This window comes from Leopardus geoffroyi, chromosome E1, assembly GCF_018350155.1.
Source record: "Leopardus geoffroyi isolate Oge1 chromosome E1, O.geoffroyi_Oge1_pat1.0, whole genome shotgun sequence".
NCBI classification, from domain to species: domain Eukaryota; kingdom Metazoa; phylum Chordata; class Mammalia; order Carnivora; family Felidae; genus Leopardus; species Leopardus geoffroyi.
The window spans coordinates 37,213,650-37,241,619 of record NC_059330.1 but is presented as its reverse complement, the minus strand read 5'-3'; the positions used below and the strand labels follow the sequence as shown (position 1 = coordinate 37,241,619).

Genomic DNA, 27,970 nt, shown 5'->3' with positions numbered 1-27,970 from the left:
CAGAAGGAATCTGGAGCTTCCTAAGGGCAGAGACTGTGGCTCTGCATCCCTTTCTCCCTCCTTCTGGTGCTCTCTCACCCATCCTTGGGGACAGATGCATTCTCTGGTACTGATGAATGAAAGGGGGCAGCTGCATGCCAAAGGGAAGGACAAGGAGAATGTCAGGAAGCAGGAAAAGCAGGGGAGAAGGAAGAGGGAAGGGGGTGAAGAGGCAGACAGGGAGGGAGAGGTGAAATGGAGGTGGAGGAAGCTGGGCCTGGAAGAGAAGGGAAGTCCATGAAAAGTGTTAAAAGGATGCCGTCGTTTAGTCAGTCAACAAACACTCTGCACCTATCACATATCACACAATGTGCTGGGAGTGGAAGGTGCAGTGGTGAGTAAGACAAAATGGGCTTTAAGGGGTGGCGGATGGGGAGTTTGTAAGTGAGAAAGGGGGAGAAATTGGCCAGTTAGAGCACGAAGAGGCTAAGCATAGTTGGAAACAAGAAGGGAAATATCACGGAGAGAGAGAGAGAGAGAGAGAGAGAGAGAGAATGAACCTGCCTCCAGGCCCATCATTGGGTGAGACACAGCCAGAACCACCTGTCGGCCCTGGCTCCGTGAAGACCGAGGCAGGTAAGCTGGGCAGGGGAGAAATTCAGGAAGGGGAGGGACAGGAGTGGGTGGGGGTGGAGGGTCAGACTGTTCAGTTTTTCACTCGGGCACCCACCGTGGAAAGATGTCTGTGCTACTGAGTGGTTCTCAACATTTGGCTGCCCGTTGGGAGTCCCCCGAGGAGCTTCCAAACACCATCGCCAGGGTCCCACCCCCAGAGATTCTGATTTTCTGGCCCTGGGATGGCACCTGGGCTTCAGAATTTATTAATAGCTCCAATGAGTCTAAAATGCAGCCAGGGAGAAAGCGAGCATTAGCAGCTGGCTGCCCGGCCTCCTTACTCTCTGGTGAGAATGGGGGCCATCTTGAAAGAAGCGACCTGTGGGAGGGAAGGGAAGTTGTACGGTGCTTTGAGGGGGTTGTAAATGAGGCTCCAAGACCCCAGTGGTTCTGACAAAAGGATAAGGGGCTCCTGAGAAAGTGCCCCCTTCCTCGGCTCTGCCTCTGGTAAGAAAGGAGCAAGATAGCCTGGAAAGAAAGAGAAAACAAGGCAATGGCGGTCTTTAAAAGGGAAGAACAATTCAAGTAACTCAGAACTGCCCAATTCTCTGTTTTTGCACCCTGCTCCCCCACCCACACACGTGCACACTTCCCCCCACCCCCTCTGCAGTCTTCATGATGGGGCCTCTGGGGGTGAGAGAGGCACAGCTGCCACAAAAGGTTTGGCAGTGGCCCAGCAGGATATTCCACCTCACCCCCCCCCCCCAAACTCCCTGCACCCTAATATAGCTGAGTCACTGAACCCGGGTGGAGTCCTCTGCTTGACAGTGAAGCAATCTGAACTTGAAAAATGGCCTGGGAACAGAATGTATGGTCTATATAAACAAGTCCTATGTAGATGTAATTGTATGCAAATATTCATTCTTTAACTCAACAGACACTTCCTGCCAGTCCTCTTGTACAGGTTTCAAACCTTCCACTGCAGCTCACAGCGTATGTAGCAGGGGACAGATGTGAAAATAAAAGTGCAGTGTTAGCGAGTGAAGCCCTCTGCAGTCTAGAGAAGGAAAAAAGCTGTGGTTCAGTGGGAGTTGGGTGTTCAGAGTTTGAGCCTGGTCTTGAAGGATGTTCAGGAGTTTACCAGGAGACAGGAAGGATAAAGCAGGAAGGGAAACAGAACAGTAAGTGTTTAAGAAATGTAAAATATTTCCTTGAGGCAAAAGGGTAGGATCTGTAGAAAGGGAATAGGGTGGGGGAGGAAAGACACGCAAGTGTGTGTGAAGGACATTGTTTGCCCCCTAAAAAAGGAGTTTGGGCTTTTCATCCAGAACGGCATAGGGAGCCAATGAAGGTTCTTAACTAGAGGAGTGATAGCTTTTTTTTTTTTTTTTTTAATTTTGAGAGAGAGATCAAGCAGGGGAGACGGGCAGAGGAAGGGAGAGAGAGAATCTCAAATGAGCTCTGTGCTGAGTGTGGAACACCAAGCCCAACTCGGGGCTTGATCCTACAACCCTAGGAAACCAAGAGTCAGATGCTCAACTGACTGAGCCACCCAGGCACCCCGAAGGAGTCTTGCTTTTAGAGTCTTGTTTTTCAAAGGCGAAGGCTGAGAGGGGTAGACTGGAAGAGAAAATTAACATTTATTCATCAATTACTGTGTACTGGGCATTGGGCTCTGTATTTTATTTGATCACTCCAACCCTTTATGATAGCTTTTTTCAAGCTGCCAGTCAAGATCAAGAAAAGGAATGAAAAAAAGGAAGGGAGGGAAGGGGGAAGGGAGAATAACTATAGAAATTATCAGGGCGTCGCGGGTAGAAAGGTTTAGTATTGTTTTTGGAAACTTTGCTACACATTTTCAGCTGAGTTTTAGGGTACTGTGTCGGGATTCAAATGTTATTTCTCACTGCGGCTTATGGTGTTTTAAAAAAGAAAGAGAAGCCGCTGCTGTAAGGTGTAGGTGTGACTAGCCTCATTTTGCAGGTGAGGACATAAGGCGCAGGGAGTTTCAGTACCCTGCCCCTCTGTAAGTGGGACGTAAATTTCAAACCCAGGCTGGTCTGAAGCCAGCGTGGATTCCTGCTCAGTAACGCCAGGCAGCCTGCCCAAGTTACGCATGTACAGCAGACCTGGGAAAGAAAAACGTACCCGGGTCGCGCCTCCCAAGGACTGTATGTACTCACACAGCACCTCATTCAAGGAGGTAAATCGGAAAGGCCCAACTCTCTGGCCGCCCAAGGTGCTGGACAGAATGTATATTCCAACAGTGCCCTAGACGCACAGAATCGGATTATGAGCGGCAGCCCCGAGAATCTCCTTTTAGAGAGCTTCAGGTGATTCTGGGTGGACCGCCCGTTGTGGGGGGAGGGGAGGGGCGGGTCGCTGCAATAACTAGGTGAGGATGAACAGGGGCTTGAAGTGAGATGGCGAAATAATCCCTTCTCTCAGAAGTGTCACGTAGCCCAACTCCCGCTATTGTGTTGAACTCCGATGCCTCGCGGTACAAAGTCACCTGGGGGCTCATTTCCCTCTCCCGAAGCGATAAAGGCGAGGGAAATTTAAAAAAAAAAAAAAAAAAAAGGCTGGTGGCTTCCCACTCACCAGCCAAGGGGTTTGAGTAGCCGAAAAGCAGGTGGCTCCCGCCACTCCAGGGCGACACTAGATTGAGGTGTAGTGTGTACTATTTATAGGGCATTTCTGGGCCTCACCCTAAGGATTTCTGATTGGCTTTGGGGTAGATCTATCACTCATCTTTTGGGTTCGAGGTGGGTGGAAGGTCAACCACGACCAATACAAAACCACTCCTCAGCTAAGCCCCTCCCCATCTAGCTTCCTGTTGCTGTCCATCAACCACCTCATAGGCGGGACTTCACGTCCCGCCAATTGGCTGACGCACATGTCGGTCACTCTTCAGTAGGTTTCCGGTTGGTGCCCTCTACTGTCCATCAGTGACATTTCACAAGTCTATTGGCCAAACCAACGTCGCTCTAGACGCCTCTCTCTGATTGGATACTAGTGCTGTCGGTCCCCAATGTACTGAACTCTTATTGGTGAACGCTGCCGTCGCTCGGGCGGTGGCGGGCTCCGGGATTGGCGGGTGCTGGGCGGGCGGTGTCAGGCTCTCGGTGGCGGCGGAGGCGGCGGAGGCCAGGGAGGAAGATGTCGTAATGAGCGGTGGGTCCTGACCGCTGCCGGCGGGGTCTTTCCGGCCCCCAAGGGTCGGGAAGACGGGCAGAGGCCGCAGGGAGGGGAAGCCGGGGCCGGGGGTTCCCCCCTGGGACCGGGCCTGGCGCCGGGGCCCGGCTCCGGGAGGGGCGGGGGAGGGAGGATTCCCGCCCGGAGGAGGAGCGGGGCTGGCCAGCCGGGCGGAGGCACCCGGAAGGGGGCGTTCGACTCCCCGCCCCCTCGGAGCCCGCTGGGCGGGAGGGCGGCGCTTCCGGGGGCTGGTGAGAGGTGCGGGCACCCGGGCGTGCCTGGCACCCCCTTCACCCAGTTGCCTACCCACCTCAGTGCTTCCGGCCTGTGGACATAGCCTGGGTCTGCTCCGAGGAGGCGGCCCACGCTCCTCGCGCTAGCCCTGTGTTGGGGGACCCTCCTGCATTCTGACTCGGTACCTACCGGCGATTCAGGGCCCTCCCGAGCGCAGAGAGGGGCGAGGGAGTGCTTAAAATGCAGACGGCGCCAACCACATGGGCACTGCGGGGCCTAGAAGCCAGCCTGGTTCCCGATATACCCCAATGGAGAGATGGTGTGTCAGGACATGAGGGCACCGCCCCCCCCCCCCCCCCCAAGGGCAGATGACCTCTTGCCTTAGACTGCGACGTGGACATAAACCTCGTAATGTTTTCACTTGGGTCCTTGAACACCAGCTAGATACCCGCAAGCTCTTAGCAGAATTATGAGCCGTTTAAGAACTTGCTGACAAAGCTCCCAGCCTGTTAGCTGATGCTCCGTCGGTGGGACTGCTGAATCCCAAAAGCCAGGTGCAAACCCAAGGAATGACAGAAGAAATAAAACGGATATTTACTTTCTTTCTCCACCCTGCCTCCATCCCATTGCTGACTTTTGGTTCTCAGCCTCCTACCCGTGCTTCTTGGCTTATGTTCCCAGTGGCTTTCTAATTTTAGTTGAAAAGGAACTGTGTCTTCTCTTTGGGCAATTGAGAAACCTGTCCTCACCGCATTCCTTGGTTTTGACTCCAGTATACCGTCATGTTTATTTCTTAATTCACTTGATCCAGGGGGACTTCATCTGGCTTTTCTCAGTGCACATTCTCCCAAAGTTTGTTTCTTCTTGAGGCTACTTCTTGCTCCCTTATTTGTGGTTTCCTAGAGAAAGGGAGGGAAGAGCTTGTAGATCTGCTTTAAGCAAGGAATTGGCTCACAGTCCCCCATTATGCTGATTTAATTGCAGAAAAAAGGGTGATGACTGTTTCAAGGTATACTAGCATGCACTGTCTACGACTTGGCATGCTGTACCCCAGAAGGCCTTAAGTATCACAGTGGAGGGCTAAGCGTTGAGTTGGTATTTTGGATAAGATTTTTAGGGCTAGAAAGTTTAGGGTGTTGGCCAGTTCACAGAGAGGTTGTTGAGGGAACAGTGGTGAAGTCAACACCATAGAAGTCATTTTGATTAATAACACAAAGAAACCTGTTGTCTGCAATAATGAATATAACTGCAGTGTCTTGTTTTGTTTTAAATTCTTGTGTGCGATGAAGGGGGCGAATCTGTCAGACAACCTATCAGTTGGGCTGATGATGTCAATGTTCCAGTGGCTTCCAACAGGCATTAATACCTGTTGGAAATGGATTCTCATTGGCTGGGGCGATTGGTAAGTTTTCTAATTCTGGTTCTTCCGCTTGGTTGTACAGAGGCTTAACCCCTCTTCATTTAAAAGCAGTAACAACAAGGAAAAAAAAACAGCCGGTCTGACATAATTATAAACTCCCTGAGCTAGGCTGCTAAAGACACAATGTCTTTGCCAAGGAGACCCAAGTGGAATTAGTTCATAATTGGATCCTCACCTCACTGCCCTGTAAGGGGAGCTGGCTCCAGGAGGAAGAGTTTGGCACCAGTGTTGACAGCACATAGACTGGCCGGCTTTTTTCTCTCAGATTCTATTAAAGTTTGGGCCTCCGGAGGCCTGTCGGAGGAGAGAAGCTGAAAGAAGATTTTGGCAGATATCTGGGTAAAGGAGCTTCGTGGCATAATAGCATATAGGGCAGTTCATTTTGATATCTTGTCCTTGAACTTCCTCGTTCTTTCGTTGATTACTAGCAGCCTTTTGGAGAAGTTGCAGGGTCCCTTGTAGCTTGAACAGTCCTTTACAATAGGCATGTGATAATTCCTGACTCTGCTTTCAGAGAGTATTGCCCAACCAGGGCCCTCATGAAGACATCCTAAGCTTGTTGCCACTGGTCGGTAGACCCTGGTACTGGCTTGAGTTCAGCAATCTTCTAGACCTTTGTCACCATACATTTCTATGATGGAAATGTAGCATCTTCTTCTGTGACTTACCTTCACTCCTCTGTTCTCTGCTTACCCACAAATTGGAAGGCTTGCTTCCAAGGATAGAAAAATGTAGTAATTAAAGTGTATACAGAGTATTAGAAATTGTAGAGATGTGAACTCTTCTGAGTTTAAACAATTATGGGGTCTAGTCTGAAACCTTGCGGGCTGAAGACTTGAAGTAAAATGTATTTGGAGAAGCGCCAGTACTTATGAGTTTGGATAGCTTAACGGGATTAGGGAACTTCTCGTAAGTTCTAAACGAGGAACACTTGACCCACATGCTGGACTGAGAGGTGGACATCATGGAATGAATTCATTGACGTTTTTGCTTATTTGTTTTTTGCTACGAATCAGGGTAAAAACATGGGGCATTACCAACTCCAGGGCACCGTCAGCCTAAGTATCGGGAAAGGATTAGAGATTGCCCTGGAAGAGACGTTCCCCGGTGGTACTGGTAGATTTGTCCTAGTTGACAGGATTCTGAAAGGGAAAACTGATTTTTCCACTGCCTCACGCGATGCTAGAAAGAGAACCCAGGAGCAAGCTCAGTCAGCACTCCCTGCTTGGCTTCCCCCACACGGCCAGGAGGTGCTCTTTCTGGGTGCTCCGAGGCCGTCCCCGGCACAGGGCATTACCGTGTGCTTCTCATCAGGATGTGCCCTGGGGAGCCGAGCTCTGCTCAGGAGCGAGGGAGCATAAAAGGGCTGAGTGCCCAGGTTAGATGCTGTTCAGTCTGTCCCCGTGAATGGCTTCGAGCAGTGTTGAGATGTCCAGGCTGTTTGTGTCACCGGAAGAGCATGTGTGCAGGTCCAGCTGTTTGCATCCCTCCTTTGGACGTCTCATTCCTTAGCTGCAGCAGGTGTCAGCTTCAGAGTTGTGTGCTGTACCTGGCCGGAAGCCTCACCACGTCATAATGCCAACGTTTAGCTTGGGGGACTGTTGTTTTTGAGACTGAGGGCTCTGAGATGCCGGTTTGCCCTTAGGCCATGACTTAGGCTGTTAGGTGGCCTCTGTCACCTCAGCCACGGGGTGAAAAGTGGCCCAGGAACGACCAGCAGACTCTGGCCTGCCCACTGCCAAACGTCCTCTTTCTAGAGCTTCCTCTTTGGCGTATTTGTTAGCTTTCCCCTGGGGCTCAGTGGAATCATGGAGCGGCTTCCCAGAGAGTGTGACTAGGGACTAAGAGCAGGCAGGGCTGTGTGATTAAAGTGGAGTATTTCTGCCCCTGGCCAGTGTCGGGCTGAAGGCTTCTCAGATTAGCCTAAAGACAGACCAAAACCTTTCCCAGCCTTCCGAACGGTGAATGGTAAGCCAACCCTCTCTTCCCAGGGGAAATGAAGTCAGTGCTCATTTCACAACTGGTCCGAGCCAGGGATGAATGTGGGCGTGACTCACAAGTAAATGTGCCAAAGCAGAGAAAACACGTGTTTGTACACAGTGGTCTTCTAGGGGGAAAAAGTGTATCTTGGTTTCTTTTTCTCTCCTGTTCCCTAAGAGCGGTCTGGGACCAAGTATCCTTTGTACCATTTCCTGGGACTGCTCTGTCAGGGTGAAGAGCTGCCCTGGGTCCCCACGCACTTCTCCAGTGTCCCTTCCAGTACCACTGGCTGTGACCCAGGCAGGATGCAAACTAGCAAATGACAGTCACATTTCGAGGAGGCATATTCATATAGCCAGCCCTCATTATCTTAACTCATTTGGAAAAGAATTCCCCTTCCCTGGTGCAGGTTCATTGAAAGAAGCATTGAAAAGCGGTGCCTGGTGTGTGGTGATGAGGTGTGTGCTTTGAGATCTTTGTCCGGGTGCAGGACTGGACTGTATGGGTCTGCACACAGGTACTTGTCCCCGCGTGAGGCAGTGGGCGGGCTTGGGAGTTCCATCTGGGACAGCATCAGCTGAGCTGACCTGGCGGGTGGATTCCAGCCTCGTGCCAGGACATGCACATCTGTGGGTTTCCTCCTGTGGTTCTTAAAACTCCATTTAGGCTCTCCCACTCTGCAGTCTCCAGGATTCATTCACTCATCCATTCAAAAAATATACACTAGGCACCTACTATGTGCCAGGTAGGAGGGATACATGGGTGGGTAAGGGAAGGAGAAGTTCCTTGCTTTAGGAAGCCTACATCTTAGTGGGTGACAGTAAATAAATAACTACTGGATATTAGACAATGAGAAGTGGTACAAAGAAAAAGAGAAGACAGAAGAATGTGAAAGGGTGCAATTTATATAGGGTGGTCAGGGAGGGTTTCAGTGAGAAGGTGACATGTGAGTAAAGCCACAGAAGGAGGGGAGAGCTTGACCCATGCTCAGTCTGGGGTGGGGGGCGGGGGAGGTTGAGAACTCAGCCAAGGAGGACAGCAAGTGCAAAGGCCCTGAGAAGGGGCTGTACCTAGTATGTTGGAAAGCAGCAGGGAGACCAGCGTGGCCGAAGTAGTGAAGAGGAGGGACAGGATAGGTCAGATAGGGTCCTTATGTGTCACGGTGGGGACTTCAGTTCTTACTTTGAATGGGAGACAGGATGCTCTTGAGGGGCTCTGAGCAGAGGAGTACTGTGATTTCACTTAAGTGTGATGGGTCTCATTCTGGATGCATGTTGAGAGCAGACTGACGGGAACAAGGTCACAAGCCCGGCTAGGAGGCTTTTGCAGTTAACCCAGTGACAGATGATGAGGATCTGAATCTGGGTGACAACAGGTGGTGGTGAAAGCAATCAGATTCTGAATGTATTTTGTACTTTCAAAATGCATTTTCTACCTTGAACCGAAACACTGTTTGCTGGCTGTCATATGTAGAGTGTGGAAAAAAAGAAGGGTCAAGTATGCCATACAGGGTTTTAGCACTGAGCTGCTGGAAGGACAGAATTCCATTCACTGCACGGGGAAGTTTGAAGGAGACACAGAATTAGGACGATACCAGGCATTGGTTAGATCTGAGATGCTTGTTGACATATCCAAGAGGAGGTGTCAGTAGGCAGTCGGATATACAAGATATAAGTTTGGGAGTCATCGTTATATAGAACCTGTATGTTACTGGTTGTTAAAATGCTGTGAGGCTAGATGAAACTGCCCAGGAAATAGGTATAGACAGAAGAAAAATAAATGCTGAGACTGCACCCTGGGGCAACTCAACCAGTTAGAATTTGAGAGGAGAGGAGGACCCGGCAAAGGAATACTTTGAAAAAGTAGCTAGAGACATAGATCAACCTGGCAAGTGTGTTCCCGAAGCCAAGTGTAGAAAGTGTTTTAAGGAGAAAGAGGGGTCAGCTGTCAGATCAACACATAAAATAAGGTCTAAGAATTAACTGTTGGATGTAGCAACGCAGAGGTCACTGGTAGCACAAGCAGTCTTTGTGGCATGGGCAAAAACCTGGAGCAGGTTCAAGAAAGACTGGCAGGAGAGGAATTAGGGGCAGCACTTACGGGTACCTCTTGCAAAGGGTTTTGTTTGAAAAGGGGAGAAATAACAGCTTTTAACTGCTGAAGGGATTTTTTTTTAATGTTTATTTTTTGGGGGGGGGGATGAGGGGTAGAGAAAGAGACAGAGAATCTGAAGCAGGCTCCAAACTGTCAGTGCAAAGCCCAACGTGGAGCTTGAACTCGTGAACCGTTAGATCATGATCTGAGCTGAAACTAAGAGTCAGATGCTTAACCAACTGAGCCACCCAGGTGCCCCGGGAATTTTTTAAATTTTTGTTGTTGTTGTTTTAGAGAGAGAGAGGTGAGGAAGGGGCAGAGAGAAAGAGAAAGAATCCCAAGCAGGCTCTGCAGTGTCAGCACAGAGACTGACACAGGGTTTGAACTCACAAACCGTGAGATCATGACTTGAGCTGAAACCCAAGAGTCAGAAGCTTAACCCCTCAGCCCCCAGGTGCTTCAAACTGATGAAGGGAATTTTAACTTCCTGATGAAACCGTGGGCCCACTGAGAGTCCTGGCCTGAGCCGCCTTTGGCCTGAGGCATTAGCAAGCCGCCACTCAGAGTTGTTCTCATTTATGGAAAGTCCGTGAAGTTCCTTTTACCCTTACTGAGCTCCTTTATATGGTTATTGTGGTGCTGGAGGCTTGCTTGTCTGCAGTTTGGTGTTTTTAACCACCAGTGTTGCTGCTCCCTCCGTGCAGGCTGGTTCTCTCAGCCCATTTATGAACTCCCTTCAAGGTCCAACTTTGTTCTCTAAAACCAGCCACGGCTTGCTTTTCCCTTACCAACTCTGAATTCTTCCAGGCCAGGCAACTGGGAGAAACTGTTTTGTTGGCTTCTGGCCCAGCTGAGCTGACCAAAATAGCCTGCAGAAGGACTGTTTGTGCAGAGTGAAATTCCTCCAGGGGAAATACCATAGCGGATGGCCAAGAAGGCCATGGTAGGAACCCATGAGGCCAAAAAAGAAAAAAAAAAAAAAAAAAGCCAGGTACCGCCAAGTCCTGGCTATGGAGTTTGACCCAAGTTCTCTCCAGAGGGAAAAGAGCTTCCTAAAGCTTATTGTGGTATTTCTTAGGTCCCCTTCTCTCTCATTCCCTGTGTCTCAAGAGTAATGTTCTCAAGTGAAAGACCAGTGGAGCGGCCCCCAGTCTGATGGCCAGGGCTTCGGGGTCCTGTCTGAGGCCTCCTCCTGTTACCGGTGCTTCCTGAGCCAGGCCATTGGAAAGACCCCTAGGACAGACACCACTCATTGCCCTGTGATAGGGGAAGGGGCCTGTGGGACCTTTACACGGGCACACAGCACGGGCTCTTGCCCCAGACTTGGGGGTTGGGAGGGAAGAGGTCAGGAAAGATCTTCCCTGCTTAAGTGAATTATAAACCGAGCTGTAAGGACTGGAGTTAGCCAGACAAATGCCAGAAAGAGCAAGCTTAGGCTCCAAGTGAGAGAGGGCGTGTTGTAGTTCCAGAAATGGAAAACACTGAAGTGCCTGTGGGGAGCGTCTGAAGAGCAAGAGATAAAGGAGAGGTAGAGGGGGAGGGGCAGAGCGTTTTTGGCTTTTACAAGCTTATCCTAAGATCTTCTGAAGCTATTGAAAGGTATAATGGGGGGGGGGGGGGGGTTGCCGGCTGGATGGGATTTGCATTTTAAAGATTCTTCTGACACTGATAGTGGAGGCTGGATTAGAGGGGGCCAGGCCAGAGGCTGGGGAGCCATTTTGAAGACTCTGGGCAGTATTCCAGGCCGAGCAGAAGGTGGTTAGTGCCAGGGTCGGGGCAAAGGGGATGGAGAGTGGTGAGTGGATTGGAGAGAGGTTTATATTTAGGAGATAGACTCATGAGGGCTTGATGAGTCATAGGCAAAGAGGATGATGTTCAGGTTTCCTTGTGATTGGAAATACCAGACAGAAGTTGGTTGCACCAGAGACTACTATTATTCATCGAGCCCGCAGGCACTGAAGGGCCCCTGTGTTGTGTGTAGCAGTGCAGTGAAAACCGGCCCGCCCTCCCCTCCAACCCTTCTGCGAATATCGAGAGACATTAAGCCTGTGATTATTTAATGGGTGGCGAGTGTTACCAGAGGGGTTAACCTCATCTCAGGGGTCTGAGTAAATGACAGCTGGGTACATAGTGGGCTCTCAATAAATTTTTCTGGGGAAAAAACCAGGCTGAGACGTGAAGGGTGAGTAGGTGTTAGCTAGTAAAGAGAGAAGAAAGAGCCCTGAGCAAGGAAAGGTCAGGGGCAGAGATGAAAGCTTCAAGGATCTGGAAGAGGGCCTGTGGAGGCCGGGGATGAGAACGCTGGGGAGAGGATGGGCAGAGGTGGCAGCTCTGTGTGGGAAGTCCTGTGGCCCGCCCAAGTGGAAGGCTCACAGAGGGCCGGATGTACCCGCCTGCCCCTCAGGAGAGCTGGGCCACATGCAGATCCAGGAGGTGGCAGTCTGTGGACAGTACCTGGAGCCCTGTGAGTGGGCATGGTCACCTGTGGAACAGGTATTGGGTGAGAAGGATGGGTGTTGAGGAACAGAACCCGAAAGGGGAAGAGGAGGCTGGAGAGATAGGAGAAGATCCATGGGAATTTTGAGGCGTTGAGAATAGTCAGGGTCAAGAACGGCTGACGAGGGTCTGTTGGATCTAGCAGGGAGGAGGTCTTGGGTGACCCAAGCAGGAGCAGGGAGAGCAGAGAGCCAGGGTCAAAGTCCTGATGCTGCTGCTCAGGGAAATAAGCAAGTGAGAAAGGAGGGAAACAGTAAAGTGCCGGCAGCTTTTCCACCAGGCCTGTACAGAAAGAGCCCGGAGACTCAGGGGCTGCTTCTCAGCTGGTGTTCGAACTAGACTGGCTTCCAGTCTGGGGAAAGGAGAGTCAGGGGTGGTGCCATCAGGCCCTAGACCCCACCCCACCCCACCCCCCAACCCTCCAGTCTGGAAGCCTCCCTTGATGCCCTTGGCATTCCTTGGAGCCTGAGAGAGCTGTTGCTTGTGTAATAAATCACTGTAAAACTTCACCAGCCAAGGGACTGTTGGGAAAGTTCTAGCTAACCTGAATTAATGAAAAGTCTGAATGGCACAACTCTGAAAGGAATGCAGCTTTTTCTTTCAAGAACGCTTAGGAAATCCCACTCACCAGTGCTGCTAAGTGTAGGTTTCAGTGACCGGATCTAAAGTGCTGTTAAAAGCACGCAGTACAATTGAAATGGTCGAAGTGGCATAAAACAATTACGTGGTTTTGCGCAAGAGTCCCTTTGCAGTCTTCATACACTATTTAGCCTCCCTTTGAATAGTATGAAGACAAAGTTAAGCACAATTTATGTCCAAATTACACATTTTAAATATAAGGTTCCAAATTAATGAGGTTCTAAAGTACCTTTGATCATCGTCTTGCAGTTACACATCTATGCTTACTTCTGAACCACTTTTCATTTCCAAACACCCAACTGGAAATGCTTCTCTTCTCCCTTTCATGGTTAATCCCAGGATATAGTTCTCCAGTGGTAGGGAGATCAGTCTCTGTTTTGGTTGCCCAAGCCTGCACCCGAGGGGTCACAGCTCTGAGTGACACTAGGAGAGATACTTACAAACACTGGTTTGAAATCTAGAGGGTTATTTCAAGAGCCAACTGGGGAGGAAAATGAAACCAAACCCAAACGGTACAAGGTCGTCACGCACCAGCAGGCTGCTTCGGTAAATGCTGCTGTAACTTCCTAACTAAAGAATCGCTCCGAGCCCAACCTGGTCTCCAAACAGTTTGAGTCCAGGGTAACAACAACTGTAGAGGGAGAAAGGGAGATGAGTAAGAAGCTCAAGGCCTTTTTTCAAGTCGTTTGCACTCTGTCCCATTCTAGTGTCCTTCTATTTCAGAGCAGAGGATGTCTGCGGGAGTCAGTCACCAATTTTAGCTAAGTGAACCTGAGCCCAGGGGAGCCTCCTGGGAGAGCCCCTGCCTTCCCTTCCCATCCTTGGCTGCAAGTAACTCATTTTGTGTTTTTACTCGCAACATGGCCTGAGAATTGAAAAAGTCTTATAAAAGTTCGTTTAGTCCCGCTTCCCACCCCATCTAGACATCCCATCTCTGACAGAGACACACATCCTGCCTCTGTCTAAACGATTCCAGAAAAGGGAGAACATTACCTCAAAAGGCAACGGATTCTATCTTTTGAAAGTTTTCCCTTCTATTAATCCAAAATCTGCCTTCTTTTTTTTTTTTTTAAGTAAACTCTACCTGCAATGTGGGGCTCAAACTTATGACCCCGAGATCAAGAGTTACATGCTCAACTGACTGATCCAGCCAGGCATCCCCAAAATCTGCCTTCTTGAAGTTACCACCCTAAAGTCTTGAACCACCTATGGGATAAGTCCCCTGGTGGATATCACTAGTCTGGCATCCTGGTCACACCATTGCTCCTGTCCTCTGACCAAGCTCCAATTGAAAATGCCCCTTTCAAAATGTCCCTCAAAATGAAAGCTGACACTCCAGATGTGGCCCAGTTGTGCAGAACGCACTGGGACGATTAACTTATTCTTCTGTGATTGAACTTTTGGAAATGCAGTCCAAGATTGCAGTAGCTTTTTTGGCAACCACATCTAGATTCTATTGCCTCCCGTTTAGCTTTGAGAAGAACCCACTGGGGCTTTTTCACAGGAGAACCACTGTTAAGCTCTGTCTTCCTGTCCTGCATGCATGTGATTTTTTTTTTTTTAACCCAAGGGCAAGATGTACTCAACTACAAAGTTTAAACCACTGTTTATTGATTACCCACTGTGTGCTCGCTGCTCTCCGTAGTAATTATTGATGCCTCCTAGAATCCCAGGAGGTGCCGTGCCCTTTGTCTTACAGAGCAGTGAGGCTGAGAGGGACGCCCCCGCCACCCCACAGATGACAGCACAGACCCAGCTCTCATTTAGGTCTGGATGGAGCCTCATGCTCTAAAAGCACTGCACATACTAGTTTTTAAAGATCTCTGAACCCTAATACTGACACCCATTGTATTTATAACCCTCAGTTTTTTGACATCTGCGAGTTGAACTTGCCTGCTTGGTCTTTGCATGGTTTTCCAAACTTCAGTGGTGAATCGACTACTCTAAAGCCACGTTTTCCAGCCTCTAGGGCGCAGAACCAATTTAGTGAGTCACAGCCAGCATTTAAAAAAAATGAAATAGAGTAGAAAAATACCCAAGCACATCACACAGAGTAACGTAGATTTTGTTTCAGGAAACTCAGTGCCTGAGCATAGGACAGGGAGGCGTGTGGGTGCGCGCATACTCAGTCTTTATGTAAATTGTTTTTATAACTGTGGTTCGTGGTCAGAATGCTTTGAACATCACTGCTCTAAAGGAAAAATGTTTTTGAGTCAACTTAGATTGTCTTCATTAGAATGCTGCAACCTTACTTAATTGTGCACAGAAATCTGTTTATCAACTCATTGATCTAGCTCCTATAAAATTAATTAACTACAAAAAAGCCAGTAAGAATCACATCAGCAACTTCCTTCTGGGAGGATGACACTTGATGGAACCCGTATCGCGGCTGTCAGCAGCAGCGTGCCACAGCCTCGACACCTCAGGCTCCCTGAGCTGCAGACGCCTACCCTGCAGCGTCTAGTGCAACACAGCCCTCCCACGCTTCTTAAGAGCCGTCATCCCTCACTTTGCACAAATGTGTCGTGAATTAAATGTGCAGAATTAAGTTGTCTTAATTAGCCCACGCAGTTAGAGCGGCGCCACTTGGCACTGGTACAGTTGTGAAAACACACACAGGCCCCGAAACAGGCAAAGCATGGTAAAGCAACAGTCACCCAGTGATCTCTATAGCATGCGTTCATTTTTAAAAGACCATCACAGTGAAAACACCGGAATAAAACATTCTGGTAGAAAAAGCACGGGCCTCCCAGGAGGAACTGCCGACCCTTGCCCTGGGGCCCACCCCTGAGTTTGAGACACCCTGGTGGACCTTGCAGCAAACTCCCCAGGGTGTGTGGATCTCAGCCCTTTTAGGTAGAGGCACATTCAGCTTAGCCCCCAACCCAGACTATCCTGCCTGTGTTTTTGGTTTTGTTTTTGTTTTTTTCCTTCTCATTTATAAGGATATTACGAAAATTTCAGTCAGATCCCTTGTTGAACTAAAACACACAGCAAAACACCCTTCTCTTGGTGTATCCACGCAAAACCCCAGGAAACAAGCATGACTCATTTTTTTTGCAACCCTATGCTTATTCCTTACGATCACTGCTTCCTTACTGCAGTAATTGTAGCGTGCGGTCATCTGTTCTAGCATTTTGCCGAGGATCAGTGTCTGTATTATTGCAGGATCTCCTAATACGATTTTGCCTAGAGCTGCCCTCTGGCTTCTCATATACTTGGCGAGTGTGCCTGTAAAGTCTTACTCTGGAGTGCAGTTTGTGTGGCCCTAGGGCCTGGAAACCATTGAAGGCATCGGTCTTACTGGCCCATCGTCTGTCCTGGGCTTAGTTCCTTCCCCTTGACTTTTTCTTTCCCTTCCCCCTACCTTTCCCGTGGAAGAATGAGTCTCCGCCAGAGGCCAGCCTAGACGGAATGGTTTGAGTAGTTGCCCTCTCTCCATGACTTCAGTCCTCTTCCCAGGAGATCAGGGGGCTCACTGCCTTCTCCAGTCTCCAGACTAATAACCTGGTTTCTGTACTTCCTGAAAGCTACTTTCCAGAGGTTCAAGGTACAAGTCTCACTGCCTAGTGCCCTTCTCCTTAGTAACTTATGAACTACAAGATGGCATAGATTCTTTGCCCCAATTCCCATGATTTCCACTTTACTTATATTTCTCTTAGATCGGATTTAAGTTCAGAGTATTGATTCCCTTTGTTACTTCCTCAGCGTTCTTTAGTTTTCTTTATTTAAAATTTAAAAAAGCACAATAGAGTATATTCATTGTGGGAAAATGAGAAAATCCAGGAAAACAAGGAGAAAAATTCTGAGTCAAATGAAATTCTACCACCAAGGGATAATGGCCTTTAACATTTCAGCATTTTTAAAGACTTTTCCTGCTGTACTCATATTTAGAAATATAACACATTTAACAAAAATAGAGTTTACTCTGTTTTCATTCTTTTTGTTATATTCAGTCATTAGTTCTAGTCTTGGTGACACCTTTGGGGCCATACCTACTATCCTATATAAATTTGCTTAAAGCAGTTCCCCATGTGCTGAAGATCCATACCTGGGCCGTTGGGCCTTTGTAATAAAGGCTGAGAATAAAGCACCTAAGGTTTCCTCATGGAGCAGGCGTGTCCTTTGTAGAGATCCTGGCTGAGGGATGCTTCTCTCCCAGGCTGGCTTGGCACCTGGCTATAGCAAGAGCGAGCAAGAAGCTTGGGTTAGAACTAGGGAGTTAGCTGCAGGGGAGGCGGGAGGGCGCCTCCAAATAGGGATTCTGATCTAGCTAGGGAGAGTCAGCAGTACCCTGTAGAGAGAGCTCCATTAGGTGACTGAAGCTGCTCTTGGTATAGTCTTGTATTGTCACGTTCTCCCAGGCTTTATGATGGCTGGAGACAGGACCAGCTGTCCTCACAGCCCCAGATGGCCAAGTTGGAGGAGAGGAAAGAAGGTCATCTACTAACGGGCACCTGGGTGGCTCAGTCGTTTAAGCATCCAGTTTCAGCTCAGGTCATGATATCATGGTCAGTGATTTCGAGCCCCGCATCAGGCTCTGTGCTGAGAGCCCAGAGCCTGGAGCCAGCTTCAGATTGTGTGTCTCCCTCTCTCTGCTCCTTCCCCACTCACACTCTTTCTCTGTCTCTCAAAAATTAATAAAGTTCTTTTTTTTTTTTAAAGGTATAGGGTTGCTAATCTTGAGTGGGGAGATGTGAGGAAAGGTTAACGTCTCTTGGAGAAGCAGCAGCAAAGAGGCGAAAAGAGTGTCTGAGCCAGTGGGCTTGGGTTCTGTTCCGGCATCTTGTGCATTGTTCTGTCTCTTTCCTTCCAGCAGGTCCACAGACCAGCATGGCTGCCACTGCCGCTGTCAGTCCCAGTGACTACCTGCAGCCCGCCGCCTCCACCACCCAGGTGAGTGGGCAGTGGCTTCTGAGGGTTGGGGCTGCATCGGCCTGGAAGCACTCCCGGAAGCCGACATTAAACCACAGCCAAAAGCTCTGTACTGGCTAGGATACGAGACCTGGGAAGGTTCGGTTGTCCACTCTCTCTCAACTAAGAAGCCAGGGCTGCTTACCTAAGATGGCACAGTTGAGCTGAGGGAAAAGCAGGGTTAAACTCAAGGTCCCTTCCACCAGACCCCCTGACCATAAAAGGGAAATAGAGGCTGTGTCCCTACACAGAGGTTCTGTCCCTGTAGCTTCAAAAGAGCAGCCCTCCCCACTTTACCAGAGTGTTTATTCTTCCTGTGGGCCCTCCCTTCCTCTTTCCCTCCCTCCCTTCCTCAGCCCTTCCTCAGCTGAGGAATCAGGGTCCCCTTCACCCCTGTGATGGGCCCATGGACTTCTGTCTAAGAGCTGAGGATGGCTCCGTGAGCCCTAAGAAACAAGGATAGTGGGAAGTAAGGGTGTTAGTTTACCCTGCCATGGGGGTTTCTGGAGAGTTCCTTCCTGAGGAAGGCATTGCCCATTCTTTCTCCCTGAGAGAAAGCAGAGCCAGCAGGGAGGGGGAAGATGCTGGCACCCTGTCTACCAAGGTGGCGAAGAGCCTGCCAGGGGCCACGAAGGGCAGAGGGTGGCTGGGCAGTGGGTTCACACCTCACTTTCTCTCCGCCTGTTCTCTCACAGGATTCCCAGCCATCTCCTCTAGCCCTGCTTGCTGCAACATGTAGCAAAATTGGCCCTCCAGCTGTTGAAGCTGCGGTGACGCCTCCTGCTCCCCCCCAGCCCACGCCACGGAAACTCGTCCCCATCAAACCTGCCCCTCTCCCCCTCAGTCCTGGCAAGAATAGCTTTGGCATCTTGTCCTCCAAAGGAAACATCCTTCAGATTCAGGGGTCACAACTGAGTGCGTCCTATCCTGGGGGGCAGCTGGTGTTCGCTATCCAGAACCCCACTGTGATCAACAAAGGGACCCGGTCAAATGCCAATATCCAATACCAGGCGGTCCCTCAGATCCAGGCGAGCAATTCCCAGACCATCCAGGTACAGCCCAGTCTCACCAACCAGATCCAGATCATCCCCGGCACCAGCCAAGCCATCATCACCCCCTCACCGTCCAGTCACAAGCCTGTCCCCATCAAGCCAGCCCCCGTCCAGAAGTCAAGTACGACTACCACTCCTGTGCAGAGCGGCGCCAATGTGGTGAAGCTGACAGGTGGGGGTGGCAATGTGACGCTCACGCTGCCCGTCAACAACCTCGTGAACACCAGTGACTCCGGGGCCACCACTCAGCTCCTCACGGAGAGCCCCCCCACACCACTGTCTAAGACTAACAAGAAAGCCCGGAAGAAGAGTCTGCCTGCCTCCCAGCCCCCCGTGGCTGTGGCTGAGCAGGTGGAGACGGTGCTGATCGAGACCACTGCGGACAACATCATCCAGGCAGGAAACAACCTGCTCATTGTTCAGAGCCCTGGTGGGGGCCAGCCAGCCGTGGTCCAGCAGGTCCAGGTGGTGCCCCCCAAGGCCGAGCAGCAGCAGGTGGTGCAGATCCCCCAGCAGGCCCTGCGGGTGGTGCAGGCGGCATCTGCCACCCTCCCCACCGTCCCCCAGAAGCCCTCCCAGAACTTTCAGATCCAGGCGGCTGAGCCGACGCCTACTCAGGTACCGCACTCACCCTCTGCACCTGCCTCCCTCTCCTTCGCACTGAATGGCTGACGCTCCGTTCCCCCTGGGCTTGCTCTGGAAGATGGTGCTGATGCATTTCCCACTTTGACCTGAGTGCTAGGATTCAGCATCGACTGGGGTGGGCAGGAAGTGGCCATTTGTGCCGGCAAATGGGCTCTCTTCAGTTCATAGGGCTACGTACAGCTCATCCTTAGAAATAAGCCGAGATGTCCCTATATACCTATATTGTGGTCCAGTTTTTCTTTCAGGGAGTCTCTTTTGGAGGATGGGTAGGGGGCAGATATATACTTTTTAATAGTAAAGTTCGTTGTTTTTTTTTTATTATGGAACTACATACTCAGAACGGTACAAGAATGAAACGAATTTCAGTCAGAACCATAGAATTTGATGTAAAGCAAGAAAATTCTGGTCATTGTTAATGACAAGAAAAAAAATAGGGAGACACAGGCCAGCTTGATGGCAGGAACTCTTAGGCTAGATTCATCTGTGATGCTAAGAACTTCAACAAGAATGTTCTTATTGGGGGCTTTTATTAAGGTAGTGTATTACTCTGGAATCTCTTTGGCTCTGTGTGAGTTGGTTTTATTCTCTGTGTATGCCTACTAAGGGCCAGAGATGGTGCCTGTGCTGCAGATGGAGAACCTGGAACTCAGGGAAGTTAGGAAGTATCCAGTAGCTCATGGGGCATAGGTGACAAGAGCCAGGATTCAGCTTGAAGTTCTGACTTCAAACCCCACGCTCTTTTCTGCTTTTCACTTTGACTTGCTGGGTCTCAGTGGCAGGTGCTACAATTAAAATTGAGGACAAGGATTTTTTTTAATGCAAGAAAACAGCTCCTGCCATTGAGGAACTTATCATGCAGTTGTCTAGAGAGAGAGAACCAAGGCATCACTGTCAGTGAGAGTAGGGAGTTGTGTCCTCTTCCTGGGTGGAAAAGGAGTGCCCTTGAGTTTGACCTGTGGACATGGGAGTCACACAGGAGGAAATCTGAGGTCTGCCTTACAGTGCCTCCTCCCTTCTGGCACATTCTGTATTGTCAAGTGATTTTCTTTAAACTGTTTAATTTACTTATTATAATATCTATGAGGTTTCATCATCAGATCTGCCGTACAGAGGAACTGAGGTGATACCCGCTCAGGTGCACACATCCTTGGCAGTACCTCCCCTCCGTTCCCTGAGGTCCCAGATCTTGAGATTGATGGAGGCAGGGCTTAAACCTAGGTCTTCCTAAGGACATAATCATGCAAATGTGCATAGGTTTAGCTACAACATTATTTTATATTTTATTATTTTTAAAATATTTTTTAAAGTTTTAATTTTTTTTTTTTTTATTTTTTTAACGTTTATTTATTTTTGAGAGACAGAGAATGAGCAAAGGAGGAACAGAGAGAGAGGGAGACACAGAATCCAAAGCAGGCTCCAGGCTCTGAGCTGTCAGCACAGAGCCCGACGCGGGGCTTGAACACACAAACCATGAGATCATGACCTGAGCCGAAGTCAGTTGCTTAACCGACTGAGCCATCCAGGTGCCCCAGTTTTAATTTATTTTTAAAAGAGCGAGAGAGCACGAGTGGGGAAGGGGTAGAGAGAGAGAGGGGGACAGAGGATCTGAAGCAGGCTCTGCTTTTCCAGCAGAGAGCCCAATGTGGGGCTCAGACTCACAAACCGTGAGATCGTGACCAGAGCCGAAATTGGATGCTTAACTGACTGAGCCACCCGGGTGTCCCTACAACATTATTTTAAAGATAAAATAGTTTCCCAATATCCTCAGGTGCTGTATATTATACCACTAATTCTCTTGTTAACTGTAGATGTAGGCAGTTTCCAGTCTTCTAGCTAAATAAATTCCTAAAAGTGGGGCAAAGGATATGGACATTTTTTTAAAAAGGCATTATATTCTGATTCAGACATGGGCAGTTCACGGTCAAATCTGGCCCACCCATCTGCTTTCATAAATAAAGTTTAATTAGAAAGCAGACATGTCCATTTGTGCTGCATTTGCAGTACAAGGCAGAGACCTCATCATGACCTACAGAGTTTAAAATATTTAGTATCTGCCCTTTACAGAAAAAGTTTGCTGACCCTTGCTCTATTTTATGAACAAAAAATGTTCTAGTAACAGAAACTTCAGATACACGGAAAATAGCAATTAATGTGCAAAAGGGGCACATGTGAGAAAATTGGGGATGAGAACTGTGTATTCATTAAGAGATGCTGTAAGGTTTGTTTCTTTGCTTTTAACTGAGAAACACAGTCTCAGATAACCCAGGAATTTAAAAATAGCACTAATCAAAATCCCAGCAGGACTTTTTTAACAAATAACTTTTTGCCCCTGAATCATTTGAGTATAAGTTGCCACCACAATCCCTGTCACTTCCAAATGTTTTATAGAAAGGGTCTCATTATTACATGCAAGGACATTCTACATAATGACAGTACAACCATCACACCTAGGAAATTAGCAAAGAAACATGCTAGCATCTAGTTTAGAGACTCCACTCAGGTCTCAGCACTTGTCCCGATAATTCCGTTATGGCAAAAGAGTCTTTCCACGTAGTTGGGAACTACATGCATGTAGTTGTCATGTCTCCTTAGCCTCTTTCGGTCTGGAACAGTTCTCCGTCTTAACTTGATGTTCGTGACCTTGACATTTTTTTTTAATGTTTATTTATTTTTGAGAGAGGGAGAGAGAGGGCGCATAAGTGGGGGAGGAACAGAGAGAGAGGAGATGCAGAATCAGAAGCAGGCTCCAGGCTCCGAGCTGTCAGCACAGAGCCCGATGTGGGGCTCGAACTCACGAACCATGGGATCACGGCCTGAGCTGAAGTCAGCTGCTTAAATGACTGAGCCACCCAGGCGCCCCTAATTTTAATTAAAAAATATATATATTTTTTTTAATTTTGAGGGGGGAGGGGCAGAGAAAGAAGGAGACACAGAATCCAAAACAGGCTCCAGGCTCTGAGCTGTCAGCACAGAACCTGACACAGGGCTCGAACTCACAAACTGCGAGATCACGACCTGAGCCGAAGTCGGATGTTCAACGGACTGAGCTACCCAGGCGCCACAATCTTGACACTTTTGAAGGCTACAGGCCAGTTATTTGTAGAATGTTCCTCAGTTTAGGTTTGCGTGATGTTTCCTCATGACCTCTGGGCTGTGCTTTTTTTTTTTTTTTTTTTTTTTGCAGAAATACAGAAGTGATGCTGTGTTCTCACCATATCCTAAAAAGGGTGCATGATTTCAATTTGTCTCCCTACTGGTGACAATTAAAGTAGCAAATATGTTCACCAGATTTCTGCACCTTTTTTTCTTTGTAGTGAAGTAGTATTAAGAGGAAGATACTGTGAGATTATGTAAATATCCCATTCCTCATCAGACTTTTGCCCACTTGTTTTAGTATCTTTTATTAGAAGAGATTTTCTTAAAATTAATGTTTTATTTTAGAAGAGGTTATATTTACAGAAACGTTGTAAAGGTAGTGCAGAGAATGTCTGTTTACCTCTCACTTGAGTTTCCCCCAGTGTTAAACATCATACATTACCAGGTACATTTGTCAAAACTAAGAAACCAACATTGTACAAGACTGTTACCTAACTCCAAACTTGATTTGGATGTCACCAGTCTTGCCATTTATGTCCGCCTCCTGTTCCAGGATCCAGTCCACATACCATGTTGCACGTAGCGGGCACATCTCCCTGGGCCCCTCAGGTGATAGCTTCTTGGTCGTTATTTTCCATGATCTTGACAGTCTTGAGGTGTATTGGTCAGGTATCCTACAGAATGCCCCCAGTCTGGGGTTATAGGTTTTTGGAAAGAATACTACAGAGGTGAGATGGCCCTCTAATCACATTATATGAGGAGTACATGATGTCCATATGCCATCCTGATGATGTCATGTCCCTGATGTTAACCTCTGTCGCTGGTTAAGGTCGCGTTTGCTAGGTCTCTTCATTGAAGTTACTACTTTTCCCATTCTCTGTTCTTTTTTGTTTTTAAGTTGATTTACTTATTTTGACAGAGAGAGAGAGAGAGAGAGAGCATGTACGCACACAAGTGGGGGAGGGGCAGAGAGAGAGACAGAGAATCCCGAGCAGGCTCTGCACTGTCCATGCAGAGCCTGACATGGGGCTAGACTAACTCACGAACTGTGAGATCATGACCTGAACCAAGATCAAGAGATGGACACTTGGGGCACCTGGGTGGCTCAACTGGTTAAGCCTCTGACTTCAGCTCAGGTCAATTCTCACAGTTCATGAGTTCGAGCCCCACATCAGGCTCTGTGCTAATAGCTCGGAGCCTGCTTCAGATTCTGTGTTTCCCTCTCTCTCTCTTTCTCTCTCTCTGCCCCTTTCTTGCTCACGCTCTGTCTCTCTCAAAAATAAATACACATAAAAAAAGAGAGAGAGAGATAGACACTTAACCGACTGAGCCACCCAGGCGCCCCTCTCTGTTCTTTGGAAGGGAGTTGCTAAGTCCTAATATGGGAGTTGCCCATATTCATGGGCAAGAGTGGGGGTTAAGAATTAAGCTCTGCATCCTGGAAGAGAAGGTATCTACATAATATTATTGGGAATTCTTCTATAAAGATGACTTTTTCTTTTTTATTTACTTATTCAATCATTTATTTCTAGCAGTAGAGGGACTCATGTATATCTATGTTATACTTTGGGTTATAATCCAGGACTGTGTTATTTATTTTGTTACTCACATTGGTCCCACCCTCGGCCATTTGGAGCTCTTTCGGGTTGGCCTCTGTATCCCCTGACATACTCCCATCCTTTTCTCTTTTAAATCAGCTGTAAATATTCACATACTATGAAATTTACCCTTTTAAAGTGTACAACTCAGTAGGTTTTAGTATGTTCAGAGTTGTGCAGCCATCCCCACTGTCTAGTTTTAGAACATTTTCATCACCGCCCCCCAAAAGAAACCCTGTACCTTTAGTAGCCACTCCTCTTCTCCCCTTTCCCCCAACCCCGCTGGCAACCACTAATCCATTTTGTGTCTTTATGGAATCATCTATTCTGGATATTTCATTAAATGGAACCTTACAATAGGTGAGCTTTTGCAGTCGACTTGTTTCACTTAGTAATAATGTTTTCAGGGTCCATCCCTGTTGTAGCAGGTTCTTCATTCCTTGTATTTTCCTAGCCCCAGCCCTGGCTTGGATCATTCTTCCCAGGAGTCCTGGTTCTGATTGGAAATTGTGTCATTCTCTTCTCCATCTGTTTATTTATGTCAATAGGGACTATTAGGTTCCCATTTTATCCAGTGGGTTATAACCCATTAGTAGTATTATTTTGATGTTCAGGTTTTCCCATATTTGGCCAATGGGAGACCCCTCAGGCTGGCTCCCGTGTCCTCTTCCCATGACACCACCATTCTTGTACCTTCGTACTTTCTGGTACAACAGGTGTCCCAAAGTCTTGCACTTTCCCTGCCCCCAAACCTGGAATCAGCTCTTTCTCCAAGGAGCCCTGGTTCCTTTTAGTGGAGCATGAGTTTTAGAAGCTGAGACCTGGGTGCTGGGTGAGCTCATTATCCCTGGAGTATTGCTGCTCCCAGCCTCTCTCAGTGGACACAGCCAAGAAGTATACATAAATATACATAAGTACGTACGTACACATATATGTAATACCTACATAGATAAAGATACGGACACGCACATACCTACATATATTATCACACATTTCTATCTCTGTTTCTCTATATTGAAACCCAAGAGTTTCCACCAGTACCTCCGATTCCTGTCCAGTGCCACACACTTTATTCTCGATTCTCCCTTTCCATATTTGTAACCATCTTCTGTGACAGAACCCTCACTTCCATTAGCCTTAATATACCCCTTTCTGGATCACTGCCCCCTGGATTTCAGCTCTCCCATGTGGACAGGTGCCTGCTGGGGCTGCGACACCCGTGCCAGGCTGCTGTCATCACTGCCCCACAAATGCCCTCCTCGTCCCACTCACGCTCTAACGTGCATATTTTTAAGGCTTTTGATAGACCTTCCCACATTTCCCTCCAGTAGGACCAGACCACCTCACAACTCCTGCTCCTGACGTAAGAGTGCCCGTTTCCCTGCTGTCTCACCAACAGTGAGCATATTTTATTTTTCCATCTTTGCCAATCTGAGGTGGAGGACAACTGTTCCTCATCGATCGTGCCTCCTAAGAGCTATTTTCGTTTGGCGGTCATTCATGGTGCATCTTTTGTGAAGTTCCCATTTAGCTCCCTTCTAATTCTCTACTTCTGACGCTGGTGTTGTATCTTTCATGCTGAGGAAATTCGGTGTTTGGTTTCCAATCAGTCGTCAGCATTTGCCACCTTAGTGTGGGGATGCCATCGACAGTGTGTGAATGTAGGTCTGGGCCAGCTGGGGAAGACTTGGGTGGGTGAAGAGGCACCCTCACTTCTCACTTGGGTGCAGAGGGATAACACTCTTCAAAGTGCAGGGGCCCAGCCTCTGCTGGGGTACTGACCCTTTTTCTCTGGCCCTTCCCAGGTCTACATCCGTACGCCTTCCGGTGAGGTGCAGACGGTCCTCGTCCAGGACAGCCCCCCAACAACAGCTGCAGCCACCTCTACCACCACCTGTAGCAGCCCTGCGTCCCGTGCTCCCCATCTGAGTGGGACCAGCAAAAAGCACTCAGCCGCAATTCTCCGGAAAGAGCGCCCCCTGCCAAAGATCGCCCCCGCTGGGAGCATCATCAGCCTGAACGCAGCCCAGCTGGCAGCAGCGGCCCAGGCCATGCAGACCATCAACATCAACGGTGTCCAGGTCCAGGGCGTGCCTGTCACCATCACCAACACCGGAGGTGAGAGTGGGCCCTTGGGCCAGGGTGTGGGCAGCAGGCCTGCTCGCCTCACCCCTGGGAGCCGTGGGCCAGCCCGGGGTTCCCAGGAACCACAGCGAGAATACCGCCCATCATTTGCCTGGCCCCTTCTAGCTTAAGAGCATGTCCACTTGGTCCTTACAGAAGTCCTAGGAGATAGTTTTTGTTTTTTGGGTATTTTTGTTTTTTTAAACGTTTGTTATTGAGAAACAGAGACACAGCATGAGCAGGGGAGGGGCAGAGAGAGGAGGAGACACAGAGTCTGAAGCAGGCTCCTGGCTCTGAGCTGTCAGCACAGAGCTCGATGCGGGGCTTGAAGTCATGAACCGTGAGATCGTGACCCAAGCCGAAGTCGGACGCTCAACCGACTGAGCCACCCAGGCGCCCCTAGGAGATAGTTTAAGACGCGTGTTGGCCCCACCTGACAGCTGAAGACCTTGAATATGATGGAGAAATAAGATGTACTCAGGAAAGCTCTCCAGCTAACATACACATGCAAATTAGCATGGTACAGACCAGAGAGGGATGTTCAAGGGAGGTTCCAGGTAAAGGGACTTGAAAGAAGGCTCCTAAGACGAGACAGCCTTGAGTTAACAGTTAGAAGGAAAGGAGGGAGCCTTTGGCAGTGGGAATGGCTTGCGCTACACTTCAGCTGGGTGGTAATACTTGGCAGTATTTACAGCGCCACGGCCCTTGCACGTAATCAAAGGAACATGGGAGCTACCTAGCAGAATGGTTCCTGGTGCTTTAGCTGGGTGTTCTTAATTTTTTGGTTAAAGTTTTTTAGAAATTTATTTATTTTGAGAGAGAGAGTATGTGAGTAGGGGAGGGGCAGAGAGGGGGGGGGGGGAGAGAATCCCAAGCAGGCTCCATGCTGTCCACGCAGAGCTTGACGTGGGGGCTTGAACTCAAACAGTGCGATCACGGCCTGAGCCAAAATCAACAGTCAGTGGCTTAACCATCTGAGCCACCCAGGCGCCCCCTCGTTGAGTGTTCTTCAGCTGGGTGAGGAGCACTTTTCAAGCCAGTGGGAGTTCTCTCATCCTTAATCTCCTCTCATCCTTAAATGAATCTATGTCACTCTGGTTTAGAGGCATAGGATTGAATCCACTCAGAGAGACACCAGTGTTAGGTCAGCGACACTCCCCATGCTTTGAATGGCTTTATGCACGTTGCAGAGGACTTGATTTGTCCCGTTTCCGCACACTTATTAACAAAAATCCCTGGAGACATCCCTGAGAGCAGAGTTGGTATCTCACAAGGGCCTGAGGTTGGAGGCGTTTCTGAAGAAACACTCCAGGACCACTCAAGACAAGACCCTTCCCCACTGAGGTCACGTGGGCAGAGTCTGACACCGAACTCTGCCTGCGTAGTGTAGTGTTCAGGACACTGCCCCGGAGGTCGACTGCCTGGGTTCAGACACAGCTTCTACCAATTATTACCTATGATCTTGATATGCCGTTGAGCCTCAGCCTCAACCGTAAAAGAGGGATAACAGTCTCTAACTCAGGGGGTTATGAGGGTTAGATTAGTTAACACCTTTAAAGTCTCTAACGTGGTCTCTGGCACCTGACAGCCTCCCAAAAGTGTGAGCCGCTCCAATGATCATCTGTGTCGAGTGCAGCAGGGAAGAGGGGCGCCAGGCTTCGTGACCCTGAACCCTGCCCCCCTCTCGTCCACAGGGCAGCAGCAGCTGACGGTGCAGAACGTCTCCGGGAACAACCTGACCATCAGCGGGCTGAGCCCCACACAGATCCAGCTACAGATGGAGCAGGCGCTGGCCGGAGAGGCCCAGCCCGGGGAGAAGCGGCGCCGCATGGCCTGCACGTGTCCCAACTGCAAGGACGGGGACAAGAGGTGATTCGAGGGGGAGGGGC

The 27,970-nt window shown here is 49.0% G+C and overlaps 1 protein-coding gene and 1 long non-coding RNA gene across 8 annotated transcripts in view; one reads left to right on the top strand and one right to left on the bottom strand.

Annotated features, from left to right (window-relative positions):
- The first annotated feature begins 518 nt into the window (after positions 1-518).
- The window catches only part of SP2 (Sp2 transcription factor), a 30,498-nt gene continuing 3,046 nt past the window's right edge, over positions 519-27,970 (top strand). Inside the window, exons 1-5 of one of the 7 annotated variants that reach the window (XM_045488574.1) lie at positions 519-615; positions 17,472-17,548; positions 18,262-19,236; positions 25,763-26,075; positions 27,776-27,950. In XM_045488574.1, coding sequence (XP_045344530.1) covers positions 534-615; positions 17,472-17,548; positions 18,262-19,236; positions 25,763-26,075; positions 27,776-27,950 — 1,622 coding nt within the window. In that variant the 5' untranslated portion in view covers positions 519-533. Of the gene's footprint in view, positions 616-3,569; positions 3,769-4,073; positions 4,578-4,974; positions 5,426-17,468; positions 17,549-18,261; positions 19,237-25,762; positions 26,076-27,775; positions 27,951-27,970 lie in introns of those variants that run through there. The other 6 variants (XM_045488573.1, XM_045488576.1, XM_045488575.1 and 3 more) reach the window with 6 other exon arrangements.
- LOC123603542 lies at positions 4,781-16,136 on the bottom strand. The gene is made up of 3 exons (XR_006714927.1): positions 16,020-16,136; positions 13,184-13,283; positions 4,781-4,922 (listed from the first exon to the last, which is right to left on the bottom strand). It is a non-coding gene; the product is annotated as an uncharacterized LOC123603542 (long non-coding RNA).